At 34.9% G+C, this 16661-nt stretch overlaps 1 protein-coding gene across 2 annotated transcripts in view; it reads right to left on the reverse strand.

Moving 5' to 3' along the window:
• LOC144971239 (uncharacterized) overlaps positions 1 to 16661 on the reverse strand; it is a 114622-nt gene that overhangs the window by 6573 nt on the left and 91388 nt on the right. For both annotated transcript variants that reach the window (XM_078911757.1, XM_078911756.1), the window contains exons 7-11: positions 16417 to 16566; positions 7602 to 7692; positions 6471 to 6938; positions 1509 to 1741; positions 258 to 419 (exon numbers count right to left, since the gene is read on the reverse strand). In XM_078911757.1, coding sequence (XP_078767883.1) covers positions 258 to 419; positions 1509 to 1741; positions 6471 to 6938; positions 7602 to 7692; positions 16417 to 16566 — 1104 coding nt within the window. The remainder of the gene's footprint in view (positions 1 to 257; positions 420 to 1508; positions 1742 to 6470; positions 6939 to 7601; positions 7693 to 16416; positions 16567 to 16661) is intronic.

Raw genomic sequence — 16661 nt, forward strand, 5'->3', positions numbered from 1 at the left:
ACCTATAGGTTCAGTTAAAAATAAGTCTTAAATTCTTCAACTCTTGACATAAACGAGTTTGACCTTATCAATACAAATTTATGTTTATATATAAAAGATAGAAAGAGTCATCTTCATGATCGTCTAAGATCGGATCCTTAAATAAAAAGCAGTTCTATTGTCCTCTGACATTGCAATTCAGTGATTCGAATTTTGGCAAGACAGAAATAGAAAATTATTCCTTAAACGTAAAAGAGCAATAAAAGATCAAGCCATACCCATTGTTTAAGCACAGACAAACTGAGAACGCTCGGGGCATCAGATCCTCTTCGAATGTCAATGGATTTCATGTGTTCCCCCAGACCCTCTGGCAGAGATGGAGTTGATGTCTCCGCCATCAACACTTGGACCCAGGCCCGCATCTCCTTGTCATTAACAGGCTTTTGGATCGAATAGATGGAAAGATAACGTTATTAAGAAATACAAAAGGATGATGGATGACGGAACAAATCAAGTAGGGCAAAACAAATTTTAAAAGTAAATTAAGTCCTGTGTTTGAAATAGATCTAACGGATTGCCGCTTTAGCAGGGCAACATCCTCAGTCAATGATCTCATGCGGTCGGGAGGCTGACTTGGAAGGATATCTTTGCGGTAAGGAGGTCGCTTTCTCTGAACTGGAAGAAGTTCCAGTAAGAGTAGGCATTGGGTGGCCGTCAACAGACCTAAGTCCAGGGCCTATTTAATGGCAACCGTCCTTCATCAATTGGTTCTGGCGGCTTTGTCCACTTGCACCCGTTGCGGTAATGGTCTGGAGACTGCAGAGCATTTGGTTGAATGTTGCTTTGTGACAGAGCTGTTGGGCGAGTTCGCGACAGTGCATGAGGACGGAAGAGAGTTTTCTGACCGTCAAAACATTGTATTGTGAAACCATCGGAAGGGAGACTTGGCCGCCCATTTACTGATATGTGAACAGATTAGTGAAACCCGGAAGAGTCCTTCTTGATAGTGCTGATCATAATGCTACCATTGCCTACAAGGTAAGGTGGGCCGGGGTATTTCATTTGCGTAAGTAATGAAAGTGTCCGATTTACAACAAATTATGATGGCTTGAAAATAAGTGGGTTTTGTTTGTTTGTTTGTTTTTTTTAAAGAACAAACCAAAAAAAAAAACAAACAAAAAAAACAAAAAAACAAACAAAAAAAAAACAAAACAAACAAAACCAACAACAAGAAACAAACAAGATATAAAAACATATTCTTGAAACAAATGAAAAGGCGACAAAGAGCTCATCTCATCTCTTTCTACAGCAGAAATTCAATTATCATCATCATCATCATCATCATCATCATCATCATCATCATCATCATCATCATCATCATCATCGTCATCATCATCACCGCTATAGTCAATTACTATTATTACAACCACCGTCATCAAAATCATCATCAAACTGTTACGTCAAATAATAAATAATAATAAATAAATAATAAATCATAATTTTATCAAACCTCAACCCGTCAACCATACCTCCACTGTTATCTTTTCCTTGAGCGTATCCATCTCCACTAGCATCAAGGCAAGATCACTGTTCGTCTCCTTCACAGCACGTCGCATGACACACGCTTTGAGCAAGAAGTTGAGCTCGCACTGCGAAACGGGCTGGTTCTCTGAACGATAACACTCGAAATAGTTATCTCTAACAAGGCACCATCTCTTTCCCCAACGGCGACGGTTGAATGTGCTGAAGATGAACAAGTAACCTAGAAGAAACGAACAAACAAAAGTTTTACCATTAAATAGTGTACGCTTTTTTATCGTATTGTGTGAACTGGCCTTTGAAAACCTTGTGTTTAAATACAAGTAAACTCTATATCGGGAATTGATTATTTCTTAATCAAGCCTTATTTCAAATCCAACATTAATTAGTTAAACAAAAAACGATCACCTCATCACCTCATTCTCCTGAGCAAGATGGTTGTAAAGGAGATATGAGGGATGATTTTGCAATAAGGGTCCTCCATCCAGACTGATCCTCAGCTTTCCTTATTAATGTAACTATCACTTCCATCTAAACGCCTGTTTTTCCAAGGTCTTTTTATGTGACAATGGCCTCAAACTCGAGTTATATCAAGGCAAAGCAGAAGCCGAAAAGTAAATTCAAAGTTTGAATTTTTTTGAAGAACGGTTTTTTCCAGTTTCTGAAAATCTCTCAAACAAAACAAAAAAAAAAAAAAAAAAAAAGAAAGACAATAAATCTCATCGAAGTTTCAAATTTTAACTATAAATTATGACCTACCGCTTAAAAGCAGTATCATATCTGGATGATTACATAATTATCGTAGAAATGAGAATTGGGGGAATTTTCTTAATGTTTGGATGAGAATAATGATGTGCCAAAGGTCGTTATTGTGTCTTTCTGCATTAAAATACTCCAATTCTAAGTCATATAAACTTGGGGAAAAAAAAAAGGAAAAATTCGTTTTTATTAATTTATCTAGAGGTCAAATGAGAAAAGTAAACCAAAAATGACGATCTAGAATCAAAATTCTAGTACGAATAGTTATGGCTTTTTAAATTGTCGAAAAAGAGTGTACAAAGTTGATACTCTGTCCACACTTTTTTAAAAACCTTTGAGAAACCATTTCTGCTACTCTAATGGCTTCGGATCGCCAGCTTTTAATTTGGGTATTTTACTTACAAAAACTACAATAATTTGACAATTCTGGTCGTTCTACCCTTAAAATCTCATTTCCACACCTTTCTTGTTTACTATACTGTTTTGCGGTGATGGGTCAGAAGTTCAAATTTTAACATCTAGTGCCTCCATCCTGATATGAGACCAGTGGAAAGTGGTGGGTCAAATGGGGAGCAGATAGGACCGTCCAAGAATTAAAATCACAGGAAACAGAGAGGGAGGTAGATAGATAGATAGATAGATAGATAGATAGATAGATAGATAGATAGATAGATAGATAGATAGATAGAGACAGAGAGAGAGAGATAAAAAGAGAGGAGAGAGAGGAGAGCGAGAGAGACATAGATAGATAGATAGATAGATAGATAGATAGATAGATAGATAGATAGATAGATAGATAGATAGATAGATAGATCCTGCGGTTATGTGGTCTTGTGGTATGACACTCGTCTTCGGATTGGAAGGTCCTGGTTCGAGTTCCGCATAGATGAGTCCTTGGAAAATGCTCTTTACTCACATTATCTTACTGTCCACGGGTATAAAATGAGTACCTGGCCACGCACAGTGCTGTCTCTGTCGGGAAAAAGAATTGTAATATCGCCTAACAGGCGTCATGTCTTGTCCCACCTGTTAAGTGTTGCTGTTGGCCAGGGTTCCCTTGTAAAGCGCTTGGATATTGCGCTATACAATTATGTTGCAATCATTATCGTCATCATTATCGACACTCTTAATCTCAATTCAAAATACATATTTCTAAATAACCTCATTAAAGATATTAAAATATTTAACAATATAATTATAATTCACAATATTTAGATATATACATTAAAAAATGTGTCCCACAAAAAAAAAACGAAAAAAAAGGGTTAAAAAGGAAATGAAAAAAGTAATCAAAAGACACACAACTAATTAATATTGTATCACTGTAACCCTGATGACTAAAACGCACAAACCTGTTGTAAACATGAAAATAATAAATGAGGCACCGGTTTAAGATAAAAATCTGAAAAGTATGGGTGAAACAATGTCAGACATAGCAGAGAGAAAAATACACAGAAAAATGATCCCAGCTTTGCCCCCCCCCCCCATACCCCCCATCAGCCTGCCTCGACTAGGGATCAAACCTTCGGCCGGCAATCACGAGATTTAAGGTTCAATCCCCAGTCAAGGAAGGCTGACTCTTTTGAGATGATTTTCTTCCTGTATTTTTCTTTCTGCTTTATCTGGCACTGTCTCATTCACACCTTTTCAGATTTAAAAATGTTTATTGTAACTATAACCATCCAGTATTCTTTTAAAACAAAACAACAATTAATGCTTAATGCCTTTTCCTTCGTTTTTTCTTGCATTTCTTAATTAATAAATAGAGGTGCCTAAATGAGCCAATAAAATGGAGATAAAGGTAAAGGGAGTAAATCTGACTCATGAACGAACAACACAAAACAAACGACGTTTCGGCCCTTGGCCTTTATCAAGTTAACACAGAATACATTCAGAATGTAGAAATTAAGAGGAGGAGATGGAAATGTTTTGGCCACACCATGCCTGAGAACGCCTGAAACAAACATTACCAGGTAGGCTCTTACATGGAATCCGCAGGGAACGAGGAAGAGGGGGCAGCCTAGAAATAGCTGGAGAAGGGAATTGATGGAAGACCTAAAAACTCGAAGGCTTAACATGGAGAGAAGCTGAGAATATGGCACAGAACCGGATAAGGCGGAGAGTCGATGGCCTATGCTCCAGCTGGAGTAATGCCTTTTCCAATTCTATAATTTAAACGCTTTCAGCAATATATTATACAGGTTTATGAAGAATAAAACGAATATAATCCAATTATAAAATACATATATCTGAAAAAATTGAAACCTTTAAATTATAGCATTTTGCAAATAGCAGCTGAAGAGCACGAAAAGAATATCTGATTTAATTAACTGAATATTTCATTATATAACATTTACATTTAATATCTTATAAAATATCCTTTCTAATGCAATTTGCAAGAATGAATACGAAATGAAAAATTCTACTATTGGAATATTAAAAACGCAAGTTATGATGTGTATGCTTAATACGAGTATATTATTATATTGCTAAGGAAAATTATTTATGAGGAAGGTATATTGCAGATGTTGAAATGATAATGACGAGGTTTCATTCAAGGATAGTTTTCTGTTGATAATGGTGGCTAGCGTTGTATCTATTTAAAGAGGACACTGCTCACAGAGGGGCCAAGAGCTATTATATGTCGTTATCTTATAGTCAAATTTAAAATAAAGTTGTTAAATGAGATTTTGGATCTCAACACAGCAATTGTTATAGAGATGGACTCGACCTTCTGAATTCATAAAAAGCCCTTTCGTTTAATAATTAGTCGGGCCCCACCGCCTTTGTACAGATCTAATTATCATTAGCTTTATTTTTTGCTATTCTCTTGTCTGTCTCTTTTTCTCAAATTCATTCATGGCTAGATATTTAATCTTAATATATTTTAGATTCAGGCTTTTTGTAAGCATACTTTTTCGTATATATCTCAGTAGTATAATCGACTCAGCGCTTTCATTTGACCCTATCGCTTTGGAAGACTATGGCCTCCGTTGCTACAACGATGATATTTGACTCCAATCTAGACAACATCTATCTACGTATATAATAATAATACATTTGCATGTCTGTTAACGAATCCGATTATGTGCTTATTTTAACTTTGCTATAATGATTAAATGTGTTGGTTTGAAAGTTTTGCCATTGGAAAAATGAGACGATAATAATGTGGGTTATAAAACATGTAAATAGACTCAAATTGATGGAAACAAGTTGCCCAAGAAGTTTTGATAATGATGTTTTAAAAAGAAATATAGTTTCAAAAATCAAGTCATATTGAATACAGACCAACAGCCAGCCAATTAAAGCTGTCAGTTTTACGTAAATCAAACATGGTTTAAGTACGGCACATATTAAAATAAGTAGGCAAAAAAAAAAAAAAACCAAACACGTGGTAAAAATGTAAATACGAACATGGATTATTTATATCGAAAAATGTAAATAGAAAATTAAAAAGGCAATTTTAATCTTATAAATTGTGCTATAAAATGGGTTGTCTCAAAAGTAAAATGAAAGTTCACACAAAAATCAACAAGATTTTTAAAATCAAAATAAATTTAACAGCCACTTTTCATGGCATCAAAATGGATCTCCATATTTTTATCGCTACCTCTCAACAAAATAGTGCATTACTTCTCTGAGGAGTGTCTCGACAAGAGACTTTTTTTTTTCTTTTTGTCTTTTTTTTTTTTTGTCAATTGCATTTTAAGGCCTAAATGAAATGATAACCTGGAGTTTGACAGCGATTATAGTGAAATAATGAAATCCAATTTATATTTCATGGTTGCAATATCATTTCTCAAAATGAACATACACAGAATGATGATGCGCTTGGTTGGACCATTTTTAATCATACCTCTCTTTGACCGATCTCACCAAACTTTTCTTTTTTTTTAAACTTCTTTCGCATTCGGTAACCATATTTTAACATTGAATTCAGTCTAGAACCACCCTGCATTTTTGTTGTTTTGGATAATACAGACAGATTATCAAGTACACTCTGTGGTCTATAAACGCACACATGTGATATGATTAAGATTAAAAGATGACTATACTATAGAGGTTTTCTTAAAAGATCGATTTTTATTTTTCAAAATATCTATAAGCTTTTCCAAGCTTCGAGAAAAAGCGTTTGACAAACATTTTTTTTTTGGATGTAGTAAAGAAGTTAACACAAATAAAAAAAAACTCACCTTTATGCGTCACATCTTGTAAATATTTTTGGGCATCAGCTGAAATAATCTCATTAGACAACGACCCATGTCTCTTGTTTATGTCTTCATAACCAGGGGAGGCCATTAGTGAATTGGACGGGTTAGAATTACTGTCACTGAACACAGGTATGCTGAGATCGGATGTTGGCGTGTTGAGCGGGGAATGTGGTAAGTTGGTGGTCGAGTTGGAGGAAATGGAAGATTCTTCCAATATATTGCTGTGGTTGTTGTTACCGTTATTGTTATTATTGCCGCTAAGGGCAGAGTCTTGAGAGCCTATGCTTACGCCTCGGGGTTTGGAAATATTGCTGTTGTTGTTGTTAACGCCAGGTTCATCGGTGTAACTTTGCGAAGATTGTTTCCGTTTTACACTCGTCTTTTTACTGATGTTTTCGAAAAACTGCGTAGCTCTGAAAGCGAAAGAACCCATCCGCATCACTTTATTTCCTGTTGACGAAAAAAAAAAAGAGGCTACCATTTGACACTGAAACAAGAATATCTTCAAGGATCTGACAACTATTTTGAAAATTTAAAATTTAAAATTTGAAACAAATGCAAAGAATACAAAATCTATCGATTATTTCAAGGTGTTAGTAGACAGGGAACTATATGATGAGAGATTTATATATGACGAATAATACTTGTTTGCACTGCTGTTGACATGGCTGTCAATCTTGTATGTAAATATTATGCATTGTTACCTTATTATGGTTATCTTCTATATGTATGGATGTATGAGTGTCTGTGTGTGTGTATGTGTGCGTGCGTGCGTGCGTGCGCGCGCGCGCGTGTGTGTGTGTGTGTGTGTGTGCTTTGCATGTCACGGTTAAAGATAGATGTTTGTCCATCACACATACATGCGTACATTTAAGTTGATATACTGTCTTTACCATGTGTATCATTATTGTAATCTTTCTATCAATAGATTTCTAGCATTGCAATATGTATTAAGGGCATTCAAAGGATTTTATCCTATTTCGCCCTATGCCAAATGTTATGTTATGTTATGTTATGTTAACTAATTTAATGCTAATGAATTCCTGTGAATGCCTTTTTGTGTTTATTTTCAGCTCCATCTCCCTTTATTTATCAGTGTCAATTCACACTTACCAGATCTCAATCTTGGTCTCACAACTACATCGTCTACTTTTCCGCCTTCACTTCCGGTGGAGAGATTGGAGTTCGAACCATTCAGATCAGTCTGAAGGAATAATGAAAATGTAATGCAATTTCAATATTGTACTTAAATAATAATAAATTAAAGGTATTTCATCATCATCATACAACTAGCTGTTGGTTCCATTCATGTTTATTTAGACAGCTGTTACCTTTTTAAAGATACTGGAATACGCCATAATATCATGGAGAGGTAACGTACCAACAAGTTATGAAAGAGTAACATGGGAAGTAACTATCTATCATGAAATCAAGATGGCTGCCAGACAGGAACTTCCGGTAATTGTCTGCGGGTGACAGCATTGGATTAGACATGAAGCAAATTGAGGTGTGACCGTAATGAATGTTGATTGATGTGGCGATACTAATCACTGCGAATATCGAATTCCAGGACAATGTACTAATTAAATATCATTGCATTACTTATTGATGCGACCGACAAGAATGACTAGAAGAGCTGAATTGAGATAATCCATGGAAAGAACCAGATGCCGTGTGTACAGTGTTAATAAAGCTAGGTTGTTATGCTGTAACTCTGTTGCATTTACTTTGCTTTTCTTATTATTGAAAATGAAGTGTCGTTTTGTTTTGATTTCAACAAATTCCAGTTTATTTCACACTATCGTTTAAATCTCTGAAACGGTCAAAGATAAGTCTTTAACTTTATACGAGTAGTTCTCGATCTTATGAAAACAATTTACTAAACCATATGAAAAATGATGATGATGATGATGATGATGATGATGACGACGACGATGATGATGATGATGATGATGATGATGATGATGATGATGATGATGATGTTGATGATGATGATGATGATGTTATGATGTTATGATGATGATGATGATGATGATGATGATGATGATGATGATGATGATGATGATGATGATGATGATGATGATGATGACGACGATGATAATAATAATGATGATGATGATGATGATGATGATGATGATGATGATGATAATAATAATAATAATAATAATAATAACAATAATAAACTATTATCGCCAGCAACAATATATGCTATATTATTATGGCCAACACAACGATATAGTTTCATTTGAAGCGGTATGGATTCGGGGTTCAGTTGCACTCCTAGAAGGTTGGAGAGACTGACAATGAATGGCTAATTCTTTTTAATTAATTAATTAATCTATATATTTTTCCCCAATGCCATGGACATGTAACATTTTTCACATCCACACAGTATGTTTAACTTTCGGTCAACTTTTTCATTGTATCTTATTAAGTTATTGTCAGAAACAGATTATTCTTTATGTTTCAGTACAAAAAAAACTGTGCCGGTGATGATCCTTATCTCTCATTATATTATCTATGACCCACTATCCCCGTACAGTGGAAAAAAAAGAGCAAAACAAAACAAAAAACCCCCAAAAAACAAACAAACAAGCAAAACAACAATACAAGCACATATTTAAAATGTTAAAATGATATTTGAAAGACGAGCTTTCTGGCAAAAATATTAAAACATGTTTTTTTTTCAGGTTACGCCAGTTTATAAGAGCAAACACGTCATGTCGAACACGTTAAGTCTTAACTTAATAAAAGACTAGTTAGATCTATAGCTGCACCAGACTTTCCATAACTCATTCCAATCACACACAGTGTCATGCGGTGAGTAATGACTGAAAACCCAGTATTCACCTTGTCCCTGGTGACGATAATTACATGTCATGCGATGACAGAGTAGGGGCGTTATGATGCACGTGCGACGGTGAGTAGTGATAAACTTACGACATAAGACTCCTATAGCACGGATTCTGGAAAGCGATGTGATTCTCGCTTGTATTCAAACCAAGAAAATTTAAAGAATGCCGGTTGTAGATTGTTAGTAGTTGTCATTCATAGCTATAGATAGAATGCGCTTGGCCAAGGAGTTCACAACATTGCCATCCGGAAGTATAACGGACCAACACACAAACTCTGTGTAACCATGAACTTTTATAGTCTGGTTAATACAGTTTAGTGAGAACAACTCACAAACGCGGATGGCAAAAACAAAAACAAAGGCCTGAGTGACGTCATCTTCGAACTATCTATAGCGTTAAAAACAATAACATTTACTCGCTACCATTTGGATCGGATGAACCTTCCGACCCAGCCAGACAACCACTGATGGACAGACAGGGGAGTCAGAAAAAAATCTCGACAAGTCGTTATCATAAACAAAAATTCTTTGTTCAGAGATTAAAACAGGGTAAAACCAGTCTTTGGCCATATGGCACATTAAATGTGAGTTTACTGACAAAATCGAAATCAAACAATCGTAAACAGACAAAAGATAAAGATAGAAACAAAACAAAAACAAACATAAAAATTATTTTCTTTTCCTTTCTGGCCAGACGACTTTTACTTCAACTTGTCACAAAAAATCAAAAATATTAGAGATCAGGTTTTAGACTATTTGTGGGGGAAAAAGTTATTGGGGCACAGTGAAATGTCTAGAACCAGGACACGTTATAAAAGACGAAACGAAAATTGAGGAGGAAAAAAGCCTGATTGATAATTAAAATAGTCAATTAGAGAGCCCTGGGCACATCTTTTTATTCCCATTTCCTCCCCATACCCCGTTGTAAGATAAGAACAGGTTTGTTAATAGCATTGTAACGTTTTTCTTATTAGAGAGACAGACAGACAAAATGAAAATAAAGGGGAAAGAAGAAAGACAGATTGATAGATGAAATAGGTTGAGACGGTTAGCGGGTGTATTCAATCTGGACACGGATCGATGAAGACATTTAAAGACACATACGTAGATCTATCATTAATTCATGACAATCATTCAAAATCAAGTAATGGCAATCTCAAATTAAAGTCAAAGCCGATTGAATGACGGATCTGACAACAACAAATCAAACCCCGAAGATAAACATCATTTATAAATAAAAGCAGACATCAAACTATAAATAAGGTGATAGCTACCCAGCTGGATCAAGCAAAGATATAAAAATAGATTGCATTTGAAGTAACGCCATTATATCTTTAATTTTTTTTTTTTTTTTTAAATTTTTGACAGACGTAGATGTAATCCATTTTTACCGTATTATTTATATAGCATTTATTCATTCACCGCATCTTTCCCTTTTGTCATACACAATTCTGAAATCAACTCCCTCGACATAAGTGTAAACGTATAAATCTAATTAACTTCGCGAAGTCACAGGTTTGAGAGCTTTTGCCAAGATGAAAGTTATTTAAATCGATCGATATTTGAAGGGCGACTTTCCTGGCAAAATTTTGAAATGCATGTTTTCCAAAGTACGGCAACTGGTTAAGGAGTTAAAATTTCAGATATTATCTTATCATTTAAATTTAAAATTCTATATGCTTGATATTGTCTTACACTTGTAGAAATCAAAAGTTTGTGGTTTGATCATTTTGACTTTAAATTCAACTTACATTATTATTATCATTATTATTATTATTATTATTATTATTATTATTATTATTATTATTATTATTATTATTATTATTATTATTATTATTATTATTAACTGCAAAACGATCTTTTAACTTCCTAATTCTGATCTTTTATACTTTAAACTCAAAATCTATTAATCTTCTTCATTCCGTCTATTGCCTGCTTGGGGTAATGTTTATCAGGAAAAGAAGTTCTATTCATAATATTCATAGAGATGTACATACTACAATTTCTTTATTTAAACTGATATCTAAGCAAAGCATGCAATGTCGATTGAAAAGGGCAATGACCTAAACCAATAACTACATGGATATTTTATTGTCGGATTTAATGGCATGTAGAACAAGTATCTTTATTATCAAGTGCAGCGCAGCATGCAAGCGAGCGATCTTTCGGGGACTTGTTCACGCTGTTTTAGTGATACAGTCAAAGCTGGTATTTGTAATGCCGCTGTATTGGAACAGCCGCTTAATTGAAACGACCTGTCTGTGTCAGAATTGTTTCGGTATCATTTCTACTTGTTAATCTTAAAGCAAGCATGTTAATTGGTATGATTTAAGAGCTCCATCAAACGTTTTAATAATATTTTACTTTCCAAGTAATCTAAAACATGATTATTTCCAATGAAAGGAACAACAATTCCGTATGAATGAGAAGTTTTAAGATAGGTAACACATTCTCTTTCATCTCCATGATGACGGTAAACATCGAATCTTCAATGTAGCTAATAACGGACAATAAAATTTAAGAAAAAAAAAAGAAGGATGCTCTGAATTACTATATATATATATATATATATATATATATATATATATATATATATATATATATATATATATATATATATATATATATATATATACTTAAAATCCACAACAAAAATATGTGTCGTCATGATACAGTGTTCCAATGGAGGCTGAAAGCGGAATAAGTTAAATAGAAGGTCGCTTAATTGGAATGATTTCAGCGTAACAGTGCTGTTTCGATTAAGCGGCTTGCACTTTTAAATATTTGAATACAGGGCGGAAATAACAGTCAAGGACGTTCTACGTTAAAACCGTATGCCTAGAACATTATTTCAATCTTTTCACAACTCTCAATCTCCGGCAGTCTTAGGGTTATTGGAACTTTCTGTAGTTCGTTTGTCGCAGGAACAGGGCGTGGGTAGAATCATAGATTGTCGCATTTGAATGCAAATGAAGTTGAATAAAGTTACAATACAAGTATGAGATGGTATAATGACGTTGCTGCTGTTGCTGCTGTCGGTGCTGATGTTGCTGTTGCTGTTGCTGCTGCTGCTGTTGTTGTTGATGATGATGATGATGATGATGACAATGACAATAATGCTGGTGATGATGGTGACAATGATGATAATAATGATGACAATGATGATGTTGATGGCAACAATGATGATGATGATGATGACGACGACGACGATGATGATGATGATGATGATGACGATGATGATGATATGATGATGATGATGATAATGATGATATTTGCAATAATTATGAAATACAACTTTCTTTGTTGTCTTCTAAAATAAAATCTGCGTACAAAATAGCGTGTTTTATAGCCAGCCGGTGCTCTCTGGTAAACGTTACGTGAATTTTGTTTGAAACCCATGCCTCTTTTTCGTGTTTATTACATTTTTCAGAGATCTAACGAACCATGCAATCATGAAATGTTAAAATTTTATATCAATCTATTATGTTAGTTTTTGTTAGGGGCGATAATCAGGACAGGATCGGAATGGGAGAATGTGCAGGGAAACACAGAATGAAAATGTCAAAGTGTTCCAAATGCATTCATGCAGGTCGGAAGTCATACAGTACATAATTAATTCTTTTATATATATATATTATATAATATATATATATATATATATATATATATATATATATATATATATATACATATATATATATATATATATATATATATATATATATATATATATATATATAATATATATATATATATATATAATTGAATAAACACAAACGCACACACACGAGCACGCAAATATTCCAACCCCGACCCCAGACCCCCGCTGCACATTCACATGATCACACACAAACACACCGACTTTATTATTGGCATTTGGGCTTTCATGCAGTTTATTTCAATGAAGTTGGTGGTGATTCACTGCAGCGCAATTCTAAATATTTATCCAGTCAGTTGTTTTCAAGATAGATACTATCGCATTCTTCCGCAGCATTCGTGTGCTGGGTTTTTTTTTTCCACTTTTCACCGGGATCTTTTGTCTCCTTTGAAACCATCTGATTCGTAACAACAATTTAATATTCAGCATACATGGCGGCTGTGCTGTGGTGACAAAAGTAATGTTTTTATTCATTTTCATGATTGGCATGCTCCTCTTTCTGCCGTACTCTAAAAACAAACATAAAAACTATTTTTTTTAAATCCACACCAAAAAAAAAACAAAAAACAAAACAAAACGAAAAAAAAACAAATCCGACAAAAACAAACAAAAGAAAACAACACATTTTTAAAACGTGGCCAGATAACTTGTCCTTCAAATATCAATTAAAATGACCCTCAACTTTGAAAATTAATTGAGCAATAGTTACCTCCAATACTCGAGACGTTTTATGTGACCGCAAGCAAATGACAGCACTTAACATAGAGCTCAAAACATGACGCTTGTTATAATCTAATATAATGTTTTCGTTAGCGTTTTTTTTTTTTTCAGCGTTCAGGAATTTATCTTACACATGAGTTTGGCGAGAAAATGTGAATAAATAACGTTTTCTGTGGACAATTCTGAGCCACCTACAGCGAGACTCAAACCATGGGCCTACAGGTCACAAGCCTAACGTCATACCACTATATCGCAAAACCTGACTGAGAAAATGAAATTTCATGTCAACATTTTTCAACGTTTGAGTTAAATTTAATGGTATCATTGAGTGGGATTAAGATAGCCTCTTATTATTTCAAATTGCAACTCTATTTGTCTTTCTCGTATATTTCATCATAATATCAATTTGATACCATCTAGGCAACTATTCTTGAAGTAATCAGCATCTCTTGTCGAGCAAACTTGGTCATTGCAATGTTCAAAAGATGTAAGGGAAAAGACCAGAGAAATAAAATCAAAGTCTGTGTTGTGGTGATTTGATAATGTTTGGTTAATTCATTCAAAAAAGCCGAGGATTAATCAAAAGAGTCAACAACAAGCTAGATCGCTGATTCGCACTTATTTCTTATTTTGAAGACAAACATGCAGAACTTGAGAGGATGTCATTCAAAATTCGGCATGCGCAGTCAGGAGCCGTCGATTCTCTCCATGCAGAAACTTACATAACGTCTGAGAGTCATGATGGCCTGATCAAACGGGGTCGACCAATTGTACAGCACGGACTTCCAATCAAGACGTGACAAGGACATTGCAGATTTGGGAGGTTTCAATATCTCGGAACCGATCATTAGTGGGGGTCCGAGTCTCCTTTGAAATTCCAATTTCCTCCTTTGCAATATGCTGCTAATTGAATTGTCCTTTCCTTGCTCATCATTCACGTTGTTTATAGACTTGACCGATGATCTGAATGCTTGGCATCTAGACAAGGTCCAGGCCCGCCTACCATGCCCAGCGACAGGAGTGGTTGGGGTGGAGTGACTTTCAGATTTCAGAGAAGATGACTCCTTAATTCCTTCGGTCTTGAGTTGATATTCTGTCTTGTTTCTATCGTGGATGTCGAAGAATACATTGTCATTTCTGACACAGATTTCGTCATAGTCATCATCGTCAGCCCACGAGTGACGGAAATTTTCGTCAAACTGTTTCAATAATTTTAAGATAATTATGAATTTTATTTATTTTTAACGAGTCGATTGAAGGCTTAAAATTCCTTTCTAAAGATGCTGCAAAAAATAAAATCTTAAGAAAAAGGGCAGGTGTAATTTATTGTAGACTGTGCAGTGAAAGCATATAAATCATCATAAATACAAAATAAACAATTGTTTTCCTACTTTGTTTTATACTCGAAGAAATTGACAACAAGATATAACGACATTCTATAAATTATTATGCCATGTATTTAAAAAAATGTGAGGTGAGTAATAATGAGTAATAATAATAAGAATGATAAACAATTGGAATGAAATTTGGATGGAGCATTCCATAAAAAAGCAGCATACTTTATAAAAAATACATCTTAAGAAAGAAATCACCCCTCCCCCTCCCCCACAAAAACATATAATAAAAAAATAAAAGACTATTTAAAAAAAAAAACAAACAAAAAAAACTTAAAATAGGAAACGAGCAAACAGAATAAACCAAACAAACAAAAAAAAAATAAACAAGAGAAAATCAAATGGATATGTTAACAAGACCCTCGACAAAAATAATTAAAAAGACAAGAACTAAAAATGAGAGCAGTGTAGAGTACTGTATAAAGTCGATGGCCGAATAGTTACCACTGTAAAAAGTCAAGCAACATTGAGCGTTATCAGTGACAATATGGGAGAGAAGGAGATAAAACATAAATCTAATTGAGAACGATGTGTCATTTGGCAAAGTACTCAAAATATATTGACTAACCCGCCAATTTCAGTTGCAAAAGTTCGAATGTACTACAAGATATGGGGATTTTGGGCAATTTACGTAGAACTTCGCATCACAACATCATAACCAGAAACATGGCTTTGCACACACAAAATGTGTACATTGATCTTCACTTTCGGTGACTGGATAACAGATATAATTCAATCTACACCAGATGGCAAATACTTTGTAACAGAAGACAATAGACAGATTGCGCGTCGGGGCTCTAACGGGGCCCATTAGAGATAGACGACGATTGGGATTGTTTGGAAGCTTTAACCCTTTGCCCACTAGTCATTATGATATCAGAAATGCTATCGCCGTCTACATCTACGCCAGAATAGAAATCGAGGGTGGAGCCTACCATGATATAACATTTTATGGAGCCCTAATTTCATCATATCAGTTCTGTCCACTGACAGGTGGGTGGGTATCGCTTTCAAGAAATTATGTCCTTAGGCTCCACCCTCTATTTCTATTCTGGTGTAGATGTAGACGGCGATAGCATTTCCGATATCATAATGACTAGTGGGCAAAGGGTTAAAGCTTCCAAACAATCCCAATCGTCGTCTATCTCTAATGGGCCCCGTTAGAGCCCCGACGCGCAAACTCAGTAATAAAAAACTGCAACTGTCTAATTCTCTCAGGATAGAAGCCCCATATTTGGATTGTTTTGCTCTAAAGAACAACATTTGCTTCAAGTAATCCTGAGCAAATCACTATTTATTTACCTTGCTGCCATGAGAGCCGGTGTTGCTGTTATTCTGAGTCAGGGTTTCTGTGCCTGGGGTAATGGTCGCCAAATCTCCGCTCATCGCCCTGGACAAACGTACCGTAGTTCCCGTGGATGATCTTTGACCCCGGGAATAGTTGTTGATGTGCTGTTGTAATAAAGTGAAAATGATTCTAATATTATAAACAAAAATACATGCAGAGAAGTGGTTGTAACAGGTACATATATTAGTGATGAAAAAAG

The sequence above is a fragment of the Berghia stephanieae genome, chromosome 4 (genome assembly GCF_034508935.2).
Source record: "Berghia stephanieae isolate SIO BIC M18660-M18661 chromosome 4, UCSD_Bste_1.3, whole genome shotgun sequence".
NCBI classification, from domain to species: Eukaryota; Metazoa; Mollusca; class Gastropoda; order Nudibranchia; family Aeolidiidae; genus Berghia; species Berghia stephanieae.